Below are 22,057 nucleotides of genomic sequence, written 5' to 3' on the forward strand. Positions count from 1 at the left end.
GGATTCTGTCCCCAGCTCTGCCACATGTTCGCTCGCCTTGAGCCTCCCTGCACCTCAGTTTCCCCACTTATTTTATCAACTCAATCTCACCAAGTTAATTTGGCTTCCTTAATTATATTTGAAAGGGTTATTGGGTTCAAATCCCCATGATCAAATCCTAGATGTAGGAACAGGGAGGCAGAATCGCCGGATGAAACTTCCCAAGAGACAAGGCTTCTGCACGGAACTGTCAGCAAATAACACTGTGTGGACAAAATGGATGCCATCCCCGGAGTGCCCTGCAAACAAGGATGAAAATCCTGCAAAGTGAAAGGCCGCAAGGAGCAGCTGCTCTTACCCTGATGGATAAAAAACAACAACAAACATCTCACCTCAGTCCTCAGCAAAGAGCAGGAATGGACTCTTCTTGGTGGAACTCTGGGTCTGCATGGACCAGTGAGCGTCTCCTGGTAAGCAATGGCACTTGCTGCCTTTGCAAACAGGGGTAGGAGCTTCTGGTGTTTTGAAAGCTGAGAACTCTTGCCCTGTCAAACCTCTGCTATGTAGTAACCTAGAGCTAGGCCAAAGTCCCATGCCCCAAGAGCAGGCTGTGAAGAGATGTAGCCCAGTGGTGAAGGTGCTAGCATGGGACTTTGAAGACTTGGATTCAAGTACCAGCGGAGGCTCGGGCTAACTTCCCGAGTAAAACCCACCCAGCCCCGCAGCGGTTGTTATGGACTGCTCACCCACTATTGAAACGAAGCCACCTCTGGGGTGGAACATGTCAGCCGCTGAACAGCAAACAGGAACAGCACACAAGAGTGTGGGACAGGAAGCGGGGAACACAGTATCCGGTTGGAAATGTTGGGGGAACATAACAAGGGAATGTATTCTCTGAAATCTGGGCCCTGGCACATTGCAGGATAAGTCCATCAGTGGAGTTACACCAGGAATAAATTTGGCCTCTTTTGTGTCTCATTCTGACAGCACACACGGTAGGCTGTGTTTCACCTTTAGTGGTCAGTTTCCTGCTCTGATCCATTCCTCTCACTCAGCCCTTCAGTCTAGTTTCTCCACGTAAATATCTGCAGAAGCCAATTGCGCTGATGATGGAGGTCCTCCAACTGTGCGTGACACCCCCCGGAAAAAGCCAAAGACCCCGGCCCGATCAACGTTCTCATTACGGCAAATGCAAATGAAGGCGTTACGGTGTTGCCATAATAACGACAACAGGACAACATTCCCGCATTGCAGGAGCGCTTATTACGTCTACACCAACTCGCTCAGAGTCAGCTGGGGGAGAGTTGTCATTTAGTAGCCTGGAAACCTCTTCTGGTCCAATCGATTCCCCTCCCCACACACAATAGCTACGCTCCAAGAGGAGGCTTTCGCAGAGCCAGCACACTGCAGCTCACACAGCACGATGCATGGAACCAGATCAGGGCTCTCACGGGGAGTGGAATTTCACTGGATTTGCTCCAGGTGGGAGGAGGAGATGGAGGCAATCGGGGATCCAGGGAACCCACTTATTTAGGGCCTGATTCTGCAGCCCTGGCCCCTTGCGAGTAGCATTTACTGAGCGATCTTACAGGCATCAATGGGACTCAGCGCCACGTGCCATGAGCAAGGGTGGCAGGATCAGCCTCTGATCCGCCCCATGGTCTCCCAATGGTTTGCCACCGGAGCACGGATCTTCTCTGATCTTTGGCCAGTCCACGGGTATTGGATGGAGCCCCCTACATACAGCAACACAGAGCCTCCCCACCTTCCGATTGTGGGGCTTGACGCCCGATCTGGGGAAGGAATAAAGGAGACAGCTTTCTCCGGGTAGGGAGCAGGGGCGAGAGACTGTTATTAAATTTAATAGGATCAGGGCCCAGAGTGAGGGAGGGGGGAAGCCGCATCTCGCAAGGAGCTGGCCCGAGCCCAAGAACACACGGCGGCTGAATAGACACAAAAGTCCTTGTGAGAAGCCAAAGCCCCAGTGCAGCTGCATCAGGGCTCCTGCTGCATGGTCTGCAACACAGACAGGAGGCAGCAGAAGGAAACCCAAGCTCCCTTTCCCCCCCTCCGGAGAGGTTCCATCCCACACAGCCAGCCGTGCGAGAGCACAATAGTGTCTTTGGAGAGAGGGAGAGAAAATGGGAAAGGAAGTAGTGGGCTTTAAGCCTGGCGGTGAGCCCCTCGCCAACAAGTCTCGGCAACATTTAGTCTCCTGCTCTTTAACCCTTTTGGCTCCGGCAGAGCGAACGTCCCCTCCCCTCCACGAGCCGGGAAAACAGCTCAGCAAGCACCTTTCATCCCCAGCGCCCTTGCTCCCACCGATCCTGGCTCTCGGTGAGGTCCCATTGGAAATGGGAAAGTTGCAGAAACTTCGCGGGAAAGTTTCTGGTCCGAGTGGCACCATCCCCCTCCACACACCCACAGATCATCAGCTGGCGTGGTTCCTGGATTGCACCAGCTGGGGTTCTGATGATCCCCATTGTGTGGTGGATATATGCACACGGCGGCTGGTGCAGAGCAGCCTAGCTATTTGAAGTCCAGCGGAGCCATGCTGATTTCCACCAGCTGAGGATCCAGCTCACATTGTGCTCAGCCACAAAGAACTACAATTCTCTTTCTAATCCAGAAAGTTGGACAAAGACTTATATTTAACAAATAAAAAGAACAGGGAAACCTAGGGCTCCTGCCAGTGGCCAGAGAGAGACAAGTCCCTGTAAGTTTAAAGCGAGAGAGACAAAAGCCCCTTGTGCTTACCTGCGCTAGTGGGCAGGAAGGGTGTCTGATCCGGCACGGGGTCTCCATTGAGTGAGTCAGAACGGCTTGAGAGATCGCTTCTCACCTGGGACATCTGACTGGGACCTGCCAGACACACCACATGCAGAGAAAGACAGTGAGAGAGAGAAGCTCACTGAAGACTGCTAAACAACCCAGCCACGAGGAACTCTCACATGGGATGAATCAGCATGAAGACGTTAGGTGGGGAGATAAGAAGGAAACCACACAACCCCAAGAAGGGATTTCTAACTCACCCGGGCAGGACACCTCTCCCCAACTGCCGCATCCACATGCACAAAAGTTTGCTTGATTGTTCAGCTGCAGGAAACTCCAGCTCCGCATAAGCTTCCCTCCAGACACATTTCAGTCCCAGCTGCATTGAGGAATCCTGTGATCGGCCAATTTCCCCCCCCCCACTCCCCCAAGAATACAGAGACACATTGGAGAAACTCACTTTTTTTGTTTACACTTTAATGGAGCTCCCACAAGTGGGGTGTCATCCTATCGTCCTCTCCATGTGAAGGTCTTCTTCAGGTCTCTGCAGCTGCTCCCTTTTCCAAACACTCTACTCCTCCAGCCCTCTTCAACTAGATTTCTTCAACTTGTCTTCCTTCCTTCCTTCCTTCCTTCGTCTTTACATATTCCTTCAAAGTGTCCTGCTTGGTGCCTTGTCCCTGCCAGGAATGTCCTGCAGTTTCAAATAAAGAAGACACTTCACTTCTCTTTATCTGTGCAGCTCTTTCTTCAGGGCAGTGTTAGGTTACAACTGGACAAGTTTGTGCAGTCTATCTCCAGACTGTAAGCTCTGCCTCCCGTCTCTCACACAGGAAATTGCATTCAGGGCTGATTACCCAGTTTCCTTCATGCTGGAGATATTTGGAGTTCATGCAGCCTATAATAAGCTGGTTGGCACTACGATTTAAAAAAAACAGTGAGAACAAACAAACAGACACAACAATCCACAAAGCCTCTTTAAAAAGGAATGAAAAAAAAAGTTGATTTCTTTTTTGTGGGAGTGGAGCTAAGCAGTCAAAGTATGGTGTGGGGAGAGGGATATGTGGGACAAGCATGGGCTTACTATATCCCTCTGCCAATGCTCAAGTCTTTGAGCTCCACGTTTTTAATCCAAATTTGTTTTTCTTTAAACTCAAAAGATCAATTTTCAAAACAGCAGCAAGGGAGCGAAAAGGGACAGCGAGCCAAAACTGAGAAATCGTCAAAACCTCCCTTGCTTTGCGTGAACGCCTGTCTCCTCCAGCCTGTCTCTTCCAGCGCTAATGCTCCCAAATACCGATGTAGTTGTGGCCCAATATACTTACAGTACGACTACATATTCTTGTGTAAAGGATTGTCATGGAACTAGAACACACGGCCAGAAGTCAGGAGAGACCAATTTTCTTCCTGACTCTGCTACTAACTCACCGTCCATCCTTGGACAAGTCACTTTCCCCTCTTTGTGCTTCAGTTTCCCCAGCTACAAAATGAGGACAATATTCGGTTTTGTGGTTTAACTCACTGGCTTTGAGATACTCAGATGGAGGGCAACATATGATTAGACTTATCAGTATTACTGTTTAAAGTAACAGAATGAAGTCAAGTCACAAATTCCCTGTTCTAGTGTAATATTTTAATTACAAGGGCAGTTTACATTTGGAGTCACTGTTTCCACACTCACTCGCGATATTACTTTATATCTTGCTTTAGGGAAACTGACTTTGAAACGTTTTTAGGTTAAAAAAAAAGTGGCAGTAGATATTTTAAGACTGCTTTTTACACCGATGGCTTTTTCCTCGAACCTGACAATCCAATATTTCCAAGTTTATTAAATAGGCCAGATTCTCCACTAGTGTAAATCTGGAGTAACCCCCGTGACATCGGTGGAGTTATTCTGGATTTAAACCAGTGCCAATGAAATCAGAATTGACGCAGTGTCAGTAAGTGTGAATGGGCGTGGGTGTCATTTCCATGTAGTGGCTAGCATAGATTTATAATTTAGAGAGAGCCATCAGTGTGGTTCAGTGGATAAAGTGCTGGCCTGGATTCAAGACCTCAGCCACTGCTGTTACCATGGGTGAGTCATGTCTCCTCTGTATGTCCCTCTTTCCTTTCCCACCCTTTCTCTTGTGTATTTAGTCTGTAAGCTCTTTGGGGGCAAGGGCTGTTTCTCTATGTGTATATACCGCACCTAGCACAAGGGGGTCCCATAGCTGTTAGCACCTCTAGCCATTGCTGAAATATGACTGCTACTATCTTCTGTTCCCAGGACCATATACACAGGCTATGGTCCTGCCCAAAGAGCAACCAGCACAGAGTGTTTGGATTGGAGCTCTTTACAAGATCTAATTCAGACACACAATCCACGGGAGAGCAATCCTGGTGGAAGAAAAGTCAGAGGTGCCCTTGAGGAAGCAAGCATCTAAAGGAGAAAGGGCGAGAATAGTAAAGAAGTTAGCAAGGATGAAGGCTGGGGTTTTGAAAGGCAACTCATTCACTGAGGCTTCGGTGAAAATTCCAGCCAAGATGTATAGAAATTAAACAGCGGTATGAAATTGCTGTAAAATCTAACAGGATCTAATAGAGAACGAAACCCTCTCTATGCAGGTTTTTTAAATGGTCCCTCATGGTGTTAGAATACTCTATTCAATTCTACAAGGTGGTGCATAAAAAAACCTAGCAAAAGTTGATCACTCTTTAGTGATCTATCCTAATTGGAGAGCACTGCTTTACCATTGGTATTGCAGGAGCGCCCAAAACACCAGCTAGGGCTGTGCCCCGTTGTGCGAGGCGCTGTACAGACACAGAGTGTGGGAGACAGTGTGCCCTGAAGAGGTTACAATCTAAACAGACAAGCCTGACAAGAGAAAAATTATTATCCGAGCTAAGAAACTCCTGGTGTTTGAAACAGTGGCCGTGTTATTCCTCTGACCTGACACCGCTCCGGCCAGCCGCTGCACTCACCATAAAGACCCAGCCAGTTTTCCACGAGGGTTCGTTTCAAACAGCTACAACAGAGGAGCTGGCCTCGCTCGTGAGTTGTGACACCCAGGGAGCTGGGACGTCTGAGCATGTCTCAGTGGGTGTGCCTTGGATTTCCTGACTAGGAGGCAGTACGCCTCTGAATCACCCTAGGTACAGGTCAGCCCTGTGCTTTGGCAGGAGCACATTCCTGTTTGCTTATCTGTGCCCCCATGTCTTAACATCCACTGCTTTCCTCCCGTTTCTGCCGGGGCAGGGGGCTTCATAACCGACATCAGAGCACGAGTTCCCCCTTTACCACGTCCATTCCCAGGGGGATATATGGGACCCTCACTCCACCCTCCTGCTTCCTGGTAGCTACAGATAGGAAGTGGCCCAGGTCCATGAGAACGAAGGCCGACACTTTGATGTCGAAACATCAGCGCTGCACTTTCGTCCGCTTGTAAGATTCATGCTGACAAGCAGGCAAATCCACTGGGTTTTTTCCTTTGGCCCTGACAGTTTTTTATTTCTGCCAAGAGGAATCTGGGTGCGCTCGGTGTCTTTATAATGATACCTTGCAGCTATCCAGCACCTTTCATCTGAGCACTTGATAACCATTCATTAAGCCCACACAGCCCTCCTGTGAGGTGGGTAAGTGTTATTATCCCTGTTTCACAGATGGATAAACTGAAGCACCGACAGGTTAACCCGGCTCTCCAAGGTCACGTAGCAGATCAGTGGCAGGGCTGGGAATAGGACTCAGGAGACCCGACTCCTACTCTTTTGCTCCAAACATCAGACAACACACCTTCCCGAACTGGGAACAGAACCCCCAGCTCCTGACTCCCAGGTCTCTGCTTTAATTAGCGAACCCCACTCTTTCCCCACAAGGTGGGGAAAGAACCCAGGCGTCCTGCTGGAACACTCGCTGAGAGTCCAGACGCCACGTCCTCCATTCCAACCACTTCTCAGTTCTTTAAGAGCAGCATTTCCTTCCCAGCAGAACGCTCAGTCTCACGATGCAGCCCTCAGAACAACTGGAGGGGACATTGAAATGGAATCACAATTTCATTATCGTTCAATCTAGAACTTACCTTGCAGAGACTTTGGAAATCTCCTCCTTGGTCATCCATTCAATGGGAGCTGCATTTCTCATACCCTGTCCTATCTCACAGGACCCAGGCTACCTGCATGCCTGCAGCGGTGGTGAAGTGATCCTCGAACACTGTGCATAAGCTCCAGTGCTCCAGGACCCTTTGGGATGAAAGGTGCTATGTAAATGTAAGACAGTATTATAGAGGGGTCAGAGGAGCAGTAAAAAAAAAAAAAAACCATCAGAAAGATGTTTTCTTCAAAAACTGAACCAGAAACTTTGTTAGACTAGGGGAATAAATATTATCCTGAAAGCTACTCTCTTGAGCATCTGCCTTGAACCCACGAGTGGCCTACCTCTGCGGATAGCAGCTCCCTATTGATCTTTTGCAGTTTGCACTGCCATGAGAAAAAGAACTAAAACTAGTTTTCTTAGGGCTTAAAAAACATCACAGGCCACATCTAAGCCACCCCCCAGTTTCCCAGTGATTCCTCTCCCTTGATCTCAAATAATTTCCCCATTGATTTTCCGATGGTTTTTCTCACTGACTCCAAACGATTTCTCTCCTGATTTCCTCCCAGCAATCCTGGTTCGATTTAATGGGGATGCAAAGGTGTAGTTTAGGGCAGGATTTGCTCCTATGAAACATGTTTAAAGCAGCCTTCCCCTTTCCGCCCTCATTCCATCTAACTTAATCGAAGACACCTGTCATCCTGGTATCTGATCTAAAGGCTGCTCTAAATTCCAGCAGGAAGCCCAGCACACTCCCTGTGCCCCTAGGGGCACATCCAGAACAAGTCACAGAGGCTTGGGAAAGCACAGAGAGAAGGACTGGAGCAGGAACAGACAAAGGGATGGCCCGGCCCATAACCTCACACAGCTGATGATCTGGCTTTGCGGGAAGGGGGCAGGGAGGAATTTTCAGGGTATCCCAGCTTCCCAGCTCCAGTGTGTAGAGCCTGGGGCTCAGAGCAAGGTTCTGGAAAGAGATGCTTTTCTCCCCTACACCCCACCCGCAATGGAAACCCAACCCAGGAAGCAGCCACCTCACCCCAGCCCTGACATTTTCAGGGGGTTTCCCAGAGTAAAAGATGTCCCTGCGAGACGGCTGGAAATCATTCTGCCACATCAAAGCAGAGGCACTCATTGAGAGGAAATGAATAAATCTGTCACCGAAAGGAAAACGGCTGCGTATGGGTGGGAAAGTGCTGGGGCGGTGGCAGGGAGAGTGGTGCAGGGGATAGAGCTATGGACAGGGAATCAAGAGATTTGGGCTTCCCTACTCTGTGCCGCAGTTTCCCTCGCACCCGTTGTCTGCCTTATCTATTTAGACTGTAAGCGCTTTAGGGTAGGAGCTGTCTCACTATGAATGTACAGCCCCAAGCACGATGGGGCCCTGATCTCAGCTGGGGCCTCTAGATGCTGCTGTAATAGAAATAAATAATAAGGGTGGGACGGATAGTGGATTCAGTAAGACACACAAAGAATGAGACAGGCCACCCAGCAATGCCCGGAGTTGCCTCATGCCACGGCCAGGGGTGAGCTCCCCACACCAGCTGCTCCCCTCTGTACAAGTCGCCCCCCTCCGTAGACAAACTGCTCATTCAGGCTGACGATCCCAGCTCTAGTGGTGGAGCAGAGCGAACCAGGGCCGGTAAAGGCCAAAGTCAGGTTTGTTTCCTATGGTCCACACCAGAGCCCACTCTGCAGCCTCTGCGCTGTCTTAGACCCTACCTAACGCCCTCCTCCCGCCCACGCTTCTCCAAGTATTTGCCCACAGGTATCTGGAGTCAAAGCTTTCTTCTCTATCTTCATTACAATCAGCAGCAGGAGGGGAAACACAGCCAGCACATACCTGCCGCTTAACAGGAGCCTCTCGTTAACACCCTAAGCCAGGGTATTAGAGCAAAAAGCGACAGTCGAGCGTTAGTAGACTACACTTGAATGCCTGTATTATTATCATTCCCTGGGAGCGGCTATCACTTCCCAAAACTACCTGCCGCAACACGTGTGGCCAACATGGTGTGGCCCAGGGTTCCTGTTTTACCCCAGCAGCTAGAGGGTTAATTATCTGAGTACCTTACATGCGTGTTTATGACAGTACCAGATGTTTGGTCTGTTCGTATTAGCTAGAAGTTTCTGAGAAGAGGAAAAGGCAATAGCATTGTTGCAAACCATGTCCTAGCCTGCACCTGATGACTCTGGATTAAGAAGAGCAACTAAAAAGAGCATATGGAAGCCAGTTAGATAATTTAGCTGGCTCATTTGTTACCATTTCTTTCCTACGTCGAATAGGTGGATTGAAATTTTTCTAATTAAAAGGTTTGGGTTTTTTTTTCAAAAATGAAAATTTTCTTGAAAACTTTTTGATGTTATTCAATGAAAATTTCTGCTGGTCATTTTCAGTTTTAATTTACCAGGCTTCTTTTTACCCTCCTTTTTTTTGGTAGATCCCTCCTCCCTACTCAACTATTCATTTTGATTGGTAGATTTAGTCAAATGGGGCAGGGGTGGGCTCAGAACTGAATATTTTCAAAACAAAAACAAAATTAGATTTCAAAATCCATTAAAAATATGCCACAGAATTTCTTAAACAATAACAAAAAGAAAGAAAGAAATCAGCTCCATATAGAAAACGGAGAACTAAAACGATCTCCAGAATTTTCACAGAACTGATTTCATTTTTGAAAACCCGCTCTAATCGCTAACATTTAAGCATTTTCTTAAGAAATCCAAGTAGATACTTTGAGGTTGTTTCCTTCTCAACACCAAAACCTGTAACAAAGCAGTGACACACGGGAATGCTGGAAACCTACATTTGGTTTCCTGGCCGTAGTTGCCTGGCATGGATTAGGGTTACAGCCCATGACTAGGGTCAGGATCTTCTCTTCTCAGTGGCTATGGTTCTATCTTCCCTTATTCAAAATAAAATAAAGTTAAAATAAAACACAGTATCAACCACAAAGAGAAAAGGAGTACTTGTGGCACCTTAGAAACTAACCAATTTATTTGAGCATAAGCTTTCGTGAGCTACAGCTCACTTCATCGGATGCATACTGTGGAAAGTATGCATCCGATGAAGTGAGCTGTAGCTCACGAAAGCTTATGCTCAAATAAATTGGTCTCTAAGGTGCCACAAGTCCTCCTTTTCTTTTTGCGAATATGGACTAACACGGCTGTTACTCTGAAACCTATCAACCACAAACTAATTCAGCCAATTACATGACACACACAAATAAAGGCCTTAAAGATGGAAGTCAGAGTAGATGAATTTAAATCATCTCCCCCGATAGCTGAGAGGATTGTGTGTGTGTGTGCTGTATTGGACATCTGTCAGTAACGACTTGATCAGACACCCACTTCTTGGTCTTAACACAACTTCTTCGGCGGTGGCCTGTTCCGAGAGAGAGGCGCTATTGCCACATGGAGCTCGCACTTGCTGCTTGGGGTGTTTTTCGCTTCCCGCAAAGGGGAGCGAATCAGTGCCAATGCGCCTGCTGGTTTTGTGAGGAGTCTTACGGGCGCCACAAAGGAAGCCATCTGCAGCACCAGCAACAACAAACTTTATTGGTCCTACAAAATCCAGGGCCAAGGCCACATGTTCTCAAGCGCCATCGACAGGTGCGTGTCCTATGCACGAGCTATTTACAGCGGTACAGGCACGGAGGGCTCTTGTAACAACACGGACACCTGTTCCGACACTACTGGGAGGGGTTCAGAAATCCCAGACACTTGAGATGGGCACCACAGAGGGTGAATATTGGTCCTGCGCCTCTTTAATACAGAGGACAACTTGAGACGTTCCTTTATTGCAGTTTTGCACGTTCCATAGACTCTGGAGGGCCTGTCCCTCTAGGAGCAGAACGTAGCTGCAGCCATGTTGAAATAAGGCCTCAGTGCATTAGCTGGCAGTTGTGGCAGGCGGCCATACTGTGTGGAGCAGGCACAGAGCAGGATGGGTAACCCACTTGTCAAGTATATTACACAAGGATCTCAAAGCACTTTCCCAACTATTAACAACCCAAACCTTGCCACGCCTTACTACGCTGGGATGCCAACATTGTATTTCAAAAATAAAGGACTGTTTTCTTAGCACCTCTGCCCCACCCCTCCTCCTGATATTATTTATTATTATTATTAATAATAAGCAGCACTCACCTACATTCGCCAGGAGTTTTGCAGCACTCAGCAATTCCTGATCTTGCTGTACAGAGATGAAGAAATAAGGGACTGTTGGCAACTGAGGCAGGTGAGTATCATCCTCATTTTATAGGTGGGGAAATTAAAGGGCAAAGATGTGAAAGAAAATTTGCAATCTGGGGTGAGTAATGTTAGACACCTACATCCATACTTGGATGCCTAAGTAAGCAGTGGGATTTTCCAGGGATCTGTCTTCACTGCAGAATTAACTTGGGGTGATCAGCATCCAGATCTTAGCCTGCCACACTGCACAGTCCAGCCTGAGTTACTTTGTCCTCCCTGATACTATGCTCCGCAGTGTGTGTTGCTTGGATTTCTGGAGGCACATCGCGTGGTCCTTTGTGCTGTAGTAAGCTGAGCTGGTTTAGGATTCTTTCCCAGTGAATTGTGGGAGAAACTCTCTGTCCTTCTGAGTACTTGAGCGATTTAGCCTCCATCCTGGGTGGGTTACCAGCCCGACTGAGAGATCACTTGGCATGGTAGGTCTATAGTCCGAGCCGGGCCAGCTAGCTGGGGTAGAAAACACCACTTAACTCAGGTCAGAGGGTTGTGTGTGTGGATCAGAAGGGGGCTCAGGATAACACCTAAGTAAGATCTGAGTTAAATCTGCAGTGAAGACAGATCCCACAAAAATGCACCAATTAATCGTACTGAAGCCAGTGGAAGCTGCAGGTGCTCACACCTCTGAAAACTAGGCCCCTTATTTAGGAGGCCTACTTTATAGACACACGTTTGCAAATTTTGGCATAAGTGACTTGCCTAAGTCCACACAAGAAATCTATGGCAGAGCTCAATTAAGCACAGCTCTCCCAGGGCCCAGCAGTGAGTTAGTCCCAAGACTGTCCTTCCCTTCTATTTCAGGGTGGTATTTTGCACCTTATCATCCTGGAAGATTTCCTCCTCTGGACCACATCCTCAGCTGGTATAAATCAGTGTCACTCCATCAAAGTCAATGCATGAGTCAAGATTTACACTCGCTGAGAATCTGACCCTTCCATTTGTCACAAGAATTTAGCAACAGGACTTGACTTTTCATTTTACAGGATGTTTTGCAACATGCTCTAAATCTAACCAGAGGCAAATTCTTCTCAGTTTAAAAAGAGAGAGAGAGAAAAAACAAAATTCAAACCAGGCCATCTGAGAAACCGCACTGCAGCAAAGTGGTTAACCTCCCATGAATGGTGCCATACAGTTCAGTCTATGTCTCAATACAGAGAGGAGTTGTAATTGGCTGAGTCGTGTTTGAGTAGGGCCAGTGCCATAACTGATCTGTCTACGTAATTACCGTTCTTTGCGTGCACACAAACTCTCTAAACAAAATTACACTCTCAAATCATTCTGTTCGGGGCAGGATGGGGTGAGGGGTGGAGGGAATGTGGTTTGCAAGGTTTTGAGTGAATGACCCCACTGTTTTATATTTTCAGTGAAAATATTTTGATGGATCACGAGTTATTTCTGTAAATAGTTTTTTTTAAAAGGAAATAGACAAAAAATTTAAAAAAAAATCCTCCTTCAGAAATTGAAAAATTACTTTGCCCCTGCTGGCTTTGTGCGGAGTCTTCATCGTTAGAGAGGAAAGACAGAGCCATACGGAATAATGGCAGAGCACGGTGTCTGGGGACATAGGAACATCTCACAGTTCCTCAGTTTCTCCCAGCACGAGTCATTGTGGGGAAAATGGTGCAGATGACTAGCAGTGGGAGGAGCTCTCAAGCTGGAATCACTGTAGAGAATATTATTCAATGTTATTGTTTGTATTATAATAGGGCCTCCATTGGGGTAGGTGCCGTATAGACACGTGGTAAGAGACATCCCCGTCCCAAGGAACTTACAGTCTAAATAAACAAGACAGATGGGTGAGGAAAAGAAAGAATATTTCCTTTTACAGATGGGAAACTGAGGCTCAGAGAAAGTAAGTGTGGAGAAAGTAAATTATTTATTCCTTCTCATAACACAAGAACCAGGGGTCACCAAATGAAATTACCAGGTTTAAAACAAACAGAATGACGTATTTCTTCACACAACACACAGTCAGTCTGTGGAACTCTTTGCCAGGGGATGTTGTGAAGGCCAAGGCTATAACAGGGTTCAAAACAGAACTAGATAAGTTCATGGAGGATAGGTCCATCAATGGCTATTAGCCAGGATGGGCAGGGATGGTGTCCCCAGCCTGTTTGCCAGAAGCTGGGAACAGGCAACAGGGAATGGATCACTTGATGGTCTGTTCTGTTCATTCCCTCTGGGGCACCTGGCATTGGCTACTGTCGGAAGACAGGACACTGGGCTGGATGGACCTTTGGTCTGACCCAGTCTGGCCGTTCTTATGAGTAAAGTCAATCAGCAAACCTGTGGCAGAACTGAGAACTGAACCCAGGTGGTCTTGACTGATACGTTACTAATACTGATACTCAGACCCTCAGCGGTTCAGGAGCCAAATTAGTGATCAACATTACCCAAAACAGCCACAGTAATGCAAATTCAGTGCTTTATTTACTCTCTCTCCCTAATTATCCTCACAGCAACGTGACTGATCAAATATTCTACAATTGGTTAATAACGGACGAAAAGCATCCTGATTGGTTAATCATTAAACCACTCAGTGTTTTAATATCATGTGCTGCAAAGAGCCGCAGGAGACACATTAAAGAGCCACTTGCGGTTCCCGAGCCTCAGTCTGAGTATCCCTGCTCTAGTGTATTAACCACACTAGTGTCAATACTTAAAGTATTGACACTGCCCAGGTACTCCAGTCCCAATTACTCTCAACTAGGTGTCCCTGTGGAAAAACGGTGCAGGCAGCCAACTGCATGGGGGAATGCTTTCCTACTGCAGCCCTGGCCTATACCAGCAGGAGGCACTGTATGGAACTGGTTGCATGGGAATTCTGGGCTACGTCACTCCCAGCCAGAATCACCATTGGTGATGGGCTGTATTAAACTGCATATGGATTTTCAATGGTTTTTACACTCCCCACAGAGTGTGTGTGTGTGTGTGTGTGTGTGTGAGTGTGAGAGAGAGAGAGAGAGAGAGAGAGAGAGAGAGAAACTTCACAGAAATGTGACACACACACACAAAATAAAAACCAAAACACTCGACAATTTGGCTTCAAAATTTAGACATGTCTCGTGTTTTCAAAGTGGAAAAAAAAATTGACGGAGCCCATTTGCCCTGAAAACAGACGCACCGTTGCAACGAGATATGGAAGCAATCAAGTTCACAACACTTGGACTTCCATTGCAATTACTTTTGCCCACGTCTACTGCAGACCAGAGTATGAGTCCTGGTTTTGGGCGGGAGCTCACATCTGCTCCAGTCCCCACCTGTACCAGCAGGAGTGAACAGAGAATCGAGAACTAATATAAGAAGACTGAACGTGAAGAGCTCTCACAGCTGACCCAGTCCCAGCCTCTTCCAGCAGGAGGCGCTGTAAAGAATCAGAAATTGGTGTAAGAGGAGTGGGTATATGGGCAGCTATCAGCTACTGTATGCCCAGCTTCAACCAGCTGTAGAGAATTAGTAGCTGACAGAGAATCATTGGCTGTGTGGAGCTCACAGTTACTCTCCGGCCTGTTTCCCAGTTCAGAAAATGGAGATTATGAGACCCTGCTACAAATGAAATTGAAGGATCAAAGCAAAACCCAGTTAGGTTCGGGACATAACAGCGTGAGGCCTCTCATGCTCAGTGATCATGCAAATCCCCTCTGTAAACACTCATGAAGAGCCTTGCCTTCAGCTTCAGAGCAACCATTGCCACGTCCATATCCCTGAGGGCTGGCTGAACCAAACACTGCCTCATGACCCAACCTCCCCTGCCCACCCCCAGCCTCCACCTCGGCTGCCCAGTGCACCACTTCATCTGCTCTGTCCCCCCACAACTGGCATCTAGGAGCCTGGGGCATAGTCTGAGCGCTGCATATTTGCATCGCAGATGAGAAACCCGCAGGTTCTCCCAGTTCCGGGCTTTGTGCATCACAAGGGAGCTGCGAGAGAGTGGTTAATTCTATAGGTTTCTAATAAGTTTTTTTGGTTATGATTATTCTGTGGGAGAGCGGGTAGCAGGCAGTGGTGGTAAATTAAAGAATTTATACACATTCTTTTTTCCATTTTTTAACAAAGGGCTCATTAAGAGATTATTCTCTCCCCTAATCCTCCCAATTTTACCAGCAATAGCCCTAACCATACAGTCTTTACTAAGGTGGAAAGAAACCTGGTTTTGCAGGCCAAATTTTGCCTCTTGGCTTCACCGGCGTAAATCCAGACTAAGGGATTTCCATGGAAATCAGTGGGGATGGTCTGGCCTGCCATAGTGCAGTTGAAAGCAGAATTTGGTCTAAATGCAAGATTCCAAGAATCCATCCTTTCTCCATTTTGCACAAAGTGACATTAATGTTCAGTTTGGTTTGCCACCCGGAGACCTGCATCCACAGTAAACCCAGCCTTGCATGCAAATAGCTAGACACAGCAAGCACATACCCTCCTCATTCTATGCACATACCTCGTGTACTTATCCACAAGTCCTTGCCGACTGTGAAATCCCCATCCTTGGCATACCGAGCCCCTCCAACTCTAGGTGCAAGAAAAATAGTTCCATCCCTCCACAGAAATAACATGGGCCAGATCCGCAGATCGCATAAGTTGGCATAGCCTATATCAACCCTCTGCCAAGCACAAGCAAAAATTTCAGGGCCTTGCAGTTCTGCTTGCCAGTGGAGGAGAAATTGGAGCATAGAATCTGGGTATATTCTTAGCATAGTTTACTTTATGTTTTACTATATACACCAGTCCTTGAATAGAGGTGGTCATGAAGGGCACACAAGCAATCCCCTCTTTCTGAAATTTTGGCCCAGCCATTGCCCATTTCCCAGGCCCTAAGAATTGACTCTAGTTAGCGAGATTAAGCCAGAGAACAAACCCTCTTGCTGTTTGCAACAGCTCCCCTGCAAGAAACTACATCACAAAACTAGCAACAATACAGTAGGTCTTCAAAGACTGTACACTGCTTGCAGGCTGAGAAAAAGAAATTTGTCAGACCTTGTGCGCCATCTGGTGCCTCGTATCATAACAGCCTTGTTGAGATCAATGCTGCTTCTCTGATTTACATCAGCCAAGGACTGGTCCTGTGTGTATCCGCCATCTCACGCCCCATAACAGCCCAGCCAGAGCGGGAGAGAGGGAAAGCTTCAGAACTATCCCCCATGTGACACCCTAAAGTTAACTGGCTTCACCCTGATATATCTACAGATCAGAGGTAAATGCTTTTGCTCTGATATGGCCATTGAAGTCCTTTGACATCCATTTAAAAAGGTGTTTCTAGATGAAATCTTGGACCAAAGTACTGCTTTCCTTTACAGATAAGCTCACTGCAACAATCAAGCCCAACCCAGACCCTCCCCTGGTCTTTGTTCAGTGCCTCTTGTTGCAATACTGGTAGACCAACTGCAACACTCAGAGTGACAAAGGAGGCCAATAAATCAATAGAGAGCTGGAATGAGTGACCCTTTGACTGTAAATGAACTCCAAGTGAGAAATGATGCTTGCCCCAAAAGCAGGGAGCTCATCTGAAGCAGGAAGTATCTCGGGTGGGAATCTGCACTCATTTGTTACCACAGGCATAAGCTGTTAATTGAGCGATGATCGGCAGTGCCATGTACTAGGAGAATGAGACCGGGGTCATGACAAACAGAAGGGTGAATTCGCTGGCTCAGATGAAATAAGAACCAGCTTCTCTATTTTGTGCTCTGAGCCAAAGTCTAACTTTTCTTTCTTGGGGTCAAAAAGCAATAATCCTGTTTGCCCTTCCTCCCAAAGTGCTGCTCAGTCACTAAAACACAGCCACCATTGGGGTGCAGGGCAGCCCCTGAATAACAGGCTGGATAAAAATGGTGGGAGTGGGAGGGAGGGGGAAGAGATTTTGGTTAAGGGTACAGGGGCAAACCCTGTATTCGTACATACGGTTTGGGGTTATCACAGGCAGTCAACACTGGCCCAGCTCTGCTCCCATGGAAGTCAATGGTTCAAACTTCCACTGGTTTCAACGGGAGCAGAATTACAGCCATACTGAGTGTTTCTGAAAGTCCATCCCAAGGGGCAGAGAGTATTTGAACATCCACGCAGGCAGAACCTTGGTCTTTCACGACGTGGTGATCAAATGAGATCTTGAAGTCCGAAGGGCATCTAAGATAGAGAGAGGGGAGCCGGGGGCCTCCTGCTGCCATTTTGCCAGCGCCTGGTTTCATTCTGGCCCAGGTGCTGGGAGGGAGGTTGTCACCAGTCTCCTTCTTGAGCCGGACACTGGTTTAGCAATCAGACAAAAAGAGCTTTCACGTCTCAGGAAAAGGTCTACGGTTTGACAGTTATAAAGCTCTTTCTCCAAGCGTTAAATCAATCCAAGCCATACATTTCCCGCAACAACTGACAGTCTGTATGGAGCGAAGAGCCCCCCTTCGCCATGCGCATGACCTGAATGGTACACATGGAGGCAGGACCCAATGCGAGGCTGGGCTGAGTCTAAATTGTTTAACAGGTCTGTGGCCACATAGGACACTTGTTTAGGAAAGCTGGTGTGTGTTTGAACCGAGGGATCCAGGGTGAACAGGTCTCGTAATGGCACCTGAAATACTGCGTTCAGTTCCAGGCACCAACAGGAAGATATTGGCGAGAGTTCAAAGAGCACTAAAAACAACCATGGGGCTGACGGGGTGGATTTAGGAGGAAGGATTTAAAGAGCTGAATAGACACAGCTTGGCTAAAGGTCAACTGAATGGGGAAGGAGTCAGAACAGTTTCCTAATAGTGGACAGGTCTAAACACTGACGGGAAATTGTTATCTTGGTGCAAGCGGTGGGGTGTAAGCACAGCTCATTGGACAAAATTCAGAAAAGGAAACAGTTCCACGTCAGGCAAAAGTTCCCAAGAGTGAGTTGTTGAGCTGTGGGACGGGCTCCCCCCGGGGAAGTGGTGGAAGCCCCATTGCTTAAAACTTTTCCATTTGCACGCAGGGTTTCAAAGAGCTCAGCTTGTTCAGTGCTGGGTGCTTTTGGAATTCTGACCCTTGCTTCACAGCCTCAGTGGGAGTTGAGCTCTTTTGAAAATCCATCCCTGCTTGTCGGTGCTGAGCCACTGGAAATTTGGCCCCTAGATTGAACAGATCACTAAGAAAAATGCACTGTAGGGAACAATTACACATGAGCAGAGGCATGAAGTAACTGATCTGATCTTTTCCAGCTCTGTCTTCTGGGATCCCATCTTTAAAAATAAGAGGGGGGGGGGCGTGAACCAAACTTTTTCAAACTCTGATAAAGTTTTGGGTCAAGTTTAAGGGTGAACTGAAGGTTGGTTTGGGTTCGTTCTTCGCTTATCTGAACTCCGGACACCCCCACAAAAACAAAAAGAGTTTATTAGAAATGTTATTCCGTTTCCAGAAATGCCCCACCATTGATGAAGATGCTTTCATAGCAGGGCTGCTTAAAAAAAAAGGCAGAAAAAAATTCCTGCCATTTTGTCATCAAACCTCTGAAATTTTTGGAATTGGGTGCCCAACTCTCATTAACTTCTAATAGGGGTTAGGAGCCCAAGTGCTAGGGGAAAACGCCCCTTAACCGGTTTTCTGGTGTGTTGGGAGGAGAAGTGAGAAGGGTCCCCTCCCTCGTTTTATATTGTTATGCTTTTCCCATGGCTGTTGGTAGATCAGTGAAGTGACGCTGCTCCTTTAAGAATAGGGTTATTTTGGCATTCAGGCACGACAGGCAGGTTGCCCAGTAACAAACATACACTGCGGATTCAAAGCTGGAGGTTTAAAATGATTTTTACAATCAAATTTCAGCACGCTCATCAGCGTAGCATGAGCACCTTCCAGTGGCATCTTGAGCAAGGCGACTAACAGCTGTCACCTTCGGTCGCTCATCCCCTCCTGTTTTAGATGGTTTTAAAAACACACACACATACACAAACCTTGAGCAACATGTGCGTCGAGAAAGCAAGGTCAAAGACGCGCACCTTGCACTGACAGTGGGAGGTTTGTAATGGGCCTTCGACCCAAATCCTCAAAGGTATCTAGGCTCCCAACTGCCACTGATATTAATGGCCCAAGTATCTTTGGGGATCTGGGGTGTAGTTCCTTGGGGGAAGTTTATTGCTGTAGCCTTGGGCCACCTTTCCTCTGCAATGCAAAGTCTGCTCAGCTACAGTGGTGACAATCATCGCTGTCAATGGCTTAAAGGATACGTTCTGACCTCCTCCCTTACCGTTTTTAAAGACGGAGTGGATTTTGATTCATTGAAAGAAACAAGTGGGATTCATTTTTTCTCCTCCATCCCTGCTCATCAGGTGTCATGGGAAATAAAGGCTGGGTGGCTAAGCCCAACAGCGTCCTCTGCTAGGGGGCCATGGAGCAAGGCTGGGATTGGCAAGAGCCCGGCTGCGGAGATTGGCAGGTACTTCATGCTGTGTAGGGACTCCAGCCGATACCCCTGTGGGCAATTCCAATCTCTCACCCCTCTGTCTGTTGTACCTACCTGTTGTTTCTCATCTCATACTTGGGATGGAAGCTGTTTGGGGCATGGCCAGTCTCTTTCTTATACGTTTGTACACCCGGCACAGCGGGACCCCGGTCTCTAGGTGCTACTGTAATACAATATATATCAGGAGGAACTTTAACTGGGAGATGTGTAGGGCCCTACCAAATTCACGGCCATGACAAAAACACCACAGACTGTGAAATCTGGTCTTCCCCCATGAAATCTGATCTTTTGTGAGCTTTTATCCTATACTATCCAGATTTCACAGGGGAGACCAGCATGTCTCAGATTGGGGTTTCTGGCCCATAAGGGAGTTGGAAGGGGGTCAAGGTTATTTTAGTGTGTGTGTGTGGGGGTGTCCCGGTATTGCCACTCTTACTTCTGAGCTGCCTACAGAGCTGGGTGGCTGGAGAGTGATGGCTGTTGGCTGGGTTCCCGGCTCTGAAGGCAACAGAACAGAAGTAAGGGTAGCAGTTCTGCAAACCCTCCCCCTCCCCAATAACCTCCTGACCCTACCCCACCCCCAAACTCCTTTTTGGGTCAGGACCCCTACAATTACAACACCATGAAATTTCAGATTTAAAGAACTGAAATTATGAAATTTACGATTTTTAAAATCGGATGACTGGGAAATTGACCAAAATGGACTGTGAATTTAGTAGGGCCCTCGCAACAGGCCAAGGAGGAATCGTGCTAGTAAGAGTGGTGGGAGCCCCAAAACTAGTCGGGACATAGCTCTGTTTGTACAGCATCTAGCACAACGAGGTCCTGGGCCGTGACTGGGGTTCCCAGGCCTTACAATGATATAAAAAAAAAGTCATGATTCCCCACAGCAATGGGCTGGATGATGCAATCGCTCTTTGCCCATTTCGAACCGCTCTGGTTCTGTCATGCAGCTGGACTAGGGACGGGGAATTCTGCTAAAAAGACTCACATCTGTCTGGCAATTGTCTGGCATGTGCGCATTGTCCGGCGTGTTCAACAGCGGAGGCGACTACCCCTTATGTGTGTTTTTAAAGGCACTGCTCCGAGCATCCAACCCCAAATAGCCCGAAACCCCTGTAAACACCAAGAAGGTAAGAAAGTTCCCCCCTGCCCCACCCCACAAAAAGCAGAGCCAATACATCAGCATAGGTAATTTATTTTATTGCATTTTATAATGCCGTTGTCCATACAGATTACATGCAGCTAGATCTACTGTACAAGGGTTTACCGTCTGCCAAAGCAGACACACGGAAGTTCAGAGTACAAATACACAGCAATGCTATTTCCTTTATACAGCACGGGCATATGGCAGGGATGGGGACAGCGGGAGAGGAAGGAGTCAAGGTTTATGCACATCCGCCCGCCACCTTCCCTGTCCCCTCCCCCATCTCATATCATCCCACTGACCAACGCCGAGGAGGAGGAAATAATAAAGTTACCATCACTGCAGGTCTAAATCCACCCCCCCACCCCCAGCCCCCGACTTTCCTTCGAACCAAGAGCAAAGAGGAATGCAGGCTTCACGGTCTGAATCGCGGGGAGCTGAGCAGGCAGCTGGAACCGTAGTTTGGGTGAAACTCGGAAAGCAGGGTTGGTTTTCTCCTTATGCAACGCCACCTTTCCCAAAGGCTAGGGATTGTGACCAGGGAGAACAAAGTCCCTTTGCAACTGAGCGTGCTTAGAACAAGGACGTGCAGTGGCCATGGAGGGTACTACAAGTGCAAGCTGAAGTCAGGTCAGGTCAAGTCAGCAGACCCATGCTCCCTCCTCCATCCACCCACTGAGACCAACAAGCCACATCAGGGCCTGGCTTCATGGCTTGTGCAGAATGGCTAAGCTGACACTGATTAGAAGTCACTAGTCATTGGTTTTTGGGTGTTCCCGCCACCTGAGATTCAGCGAGGGGTTTGGAAGACTATTGCCAGGGTTGCGCAAAGATCAGAGAGGCAGAGCTCTGACTGTTGTGGAGGGGGGAAATGGGGAAGGACGACAGGACAACTGGCTAATGGTTCTTCTGTTACAAGTTCGGCAGAAATTCTAAAAGGGTTGGGGGAAGGGCTGAGCTGCCAGTCCCTTTTGGCCAGCCCAGGTTTCTCACGTGTAAAGGCAGAGGGTGACCCCATTTCTGCTAAGTGTGACCAACCCCTGCAGATCTAACCACGCCTTGGAGTGTTCCAAATCTCAACGCCCAGCGGAGGTCCTCATTTTGCAGATGGTGCCTACGTTTACAACAAACTGAACCCTTGATCCGAGTATCCTGCAACTTTGGGGTCAGTCAGAATCCAGGGGGCAAAATCCCACAGCTGGGTCCCAGCTCTTATTTTTTAAAAGCTTCCAAGAACATAAAACATTTTTAAAAAAAAGGTGACACTGGATATTTATGTAAACAAAAGACCTTTGGTTGAATTAAACTTCAGCTGTCTCTATCCTCCCTTCCACCTCCTCTAATTCCCAGTAAACAACGACTGGCAATGGTTAGACCAGGGAGCCCAGTTCCTTTCTTGCACTGGTTGCTCTGCCCCCTCACCACTCTACCACTACAAGCTAGT

At 47.7% G+C, this 22,057-nt stretch overlaps 1 protein-coding gene across 2 annotated transcripts in view; it reads right to left on the reverse strand.

Moving 5' to 3' along the window:
* MDFI (MyoD family inhibitor) overlaps positions 1–3,912 on the reverse strand; it is a 40,366-nt gene extending 36,454 nt beyond the window's left edge. Inside the window, exons 1-2 of one of the 2 annotated variants that reach the window (XM_043533747.1) lie at positions 3,208–3,630; positions 2,737–2,841 (exon numbers count right to left, since the gene is read on the reverse strand). In XM_043533747.1, the coding sequence (XP_043389682.1) occupies positions 2,737–2,830 (94 nt within the window). In that variant the 5' untranslated portion in view covers positions 2,831–2,841; positions 3,208–3,630. Of the gene's footprint in view, positions 1–2,736; positions 2,842–3,207 lie in introns of both variants that reach the window. The other variant, XM_037885091.2, reaches the window with a different exon arrangement.
* Between the last annotated feature and the right edge of the window lie 18,145 nt (positions 3,913–22,057).

The sequence above is a fragment of the Chelonia mydas genome, chromosome 21 (assembly GCF_015237465.2).
Source record: "Chelonia mydas isolate rCheMyd1 chromosome 21, rCheMyd1.pri.v2, whole genome shotgun sequence".
Lineage (NCBI taxonomy): Eukaryota > Metazoa > Chordata > Testudines > Cheloniidae > Chelonia > Chelonia mydas.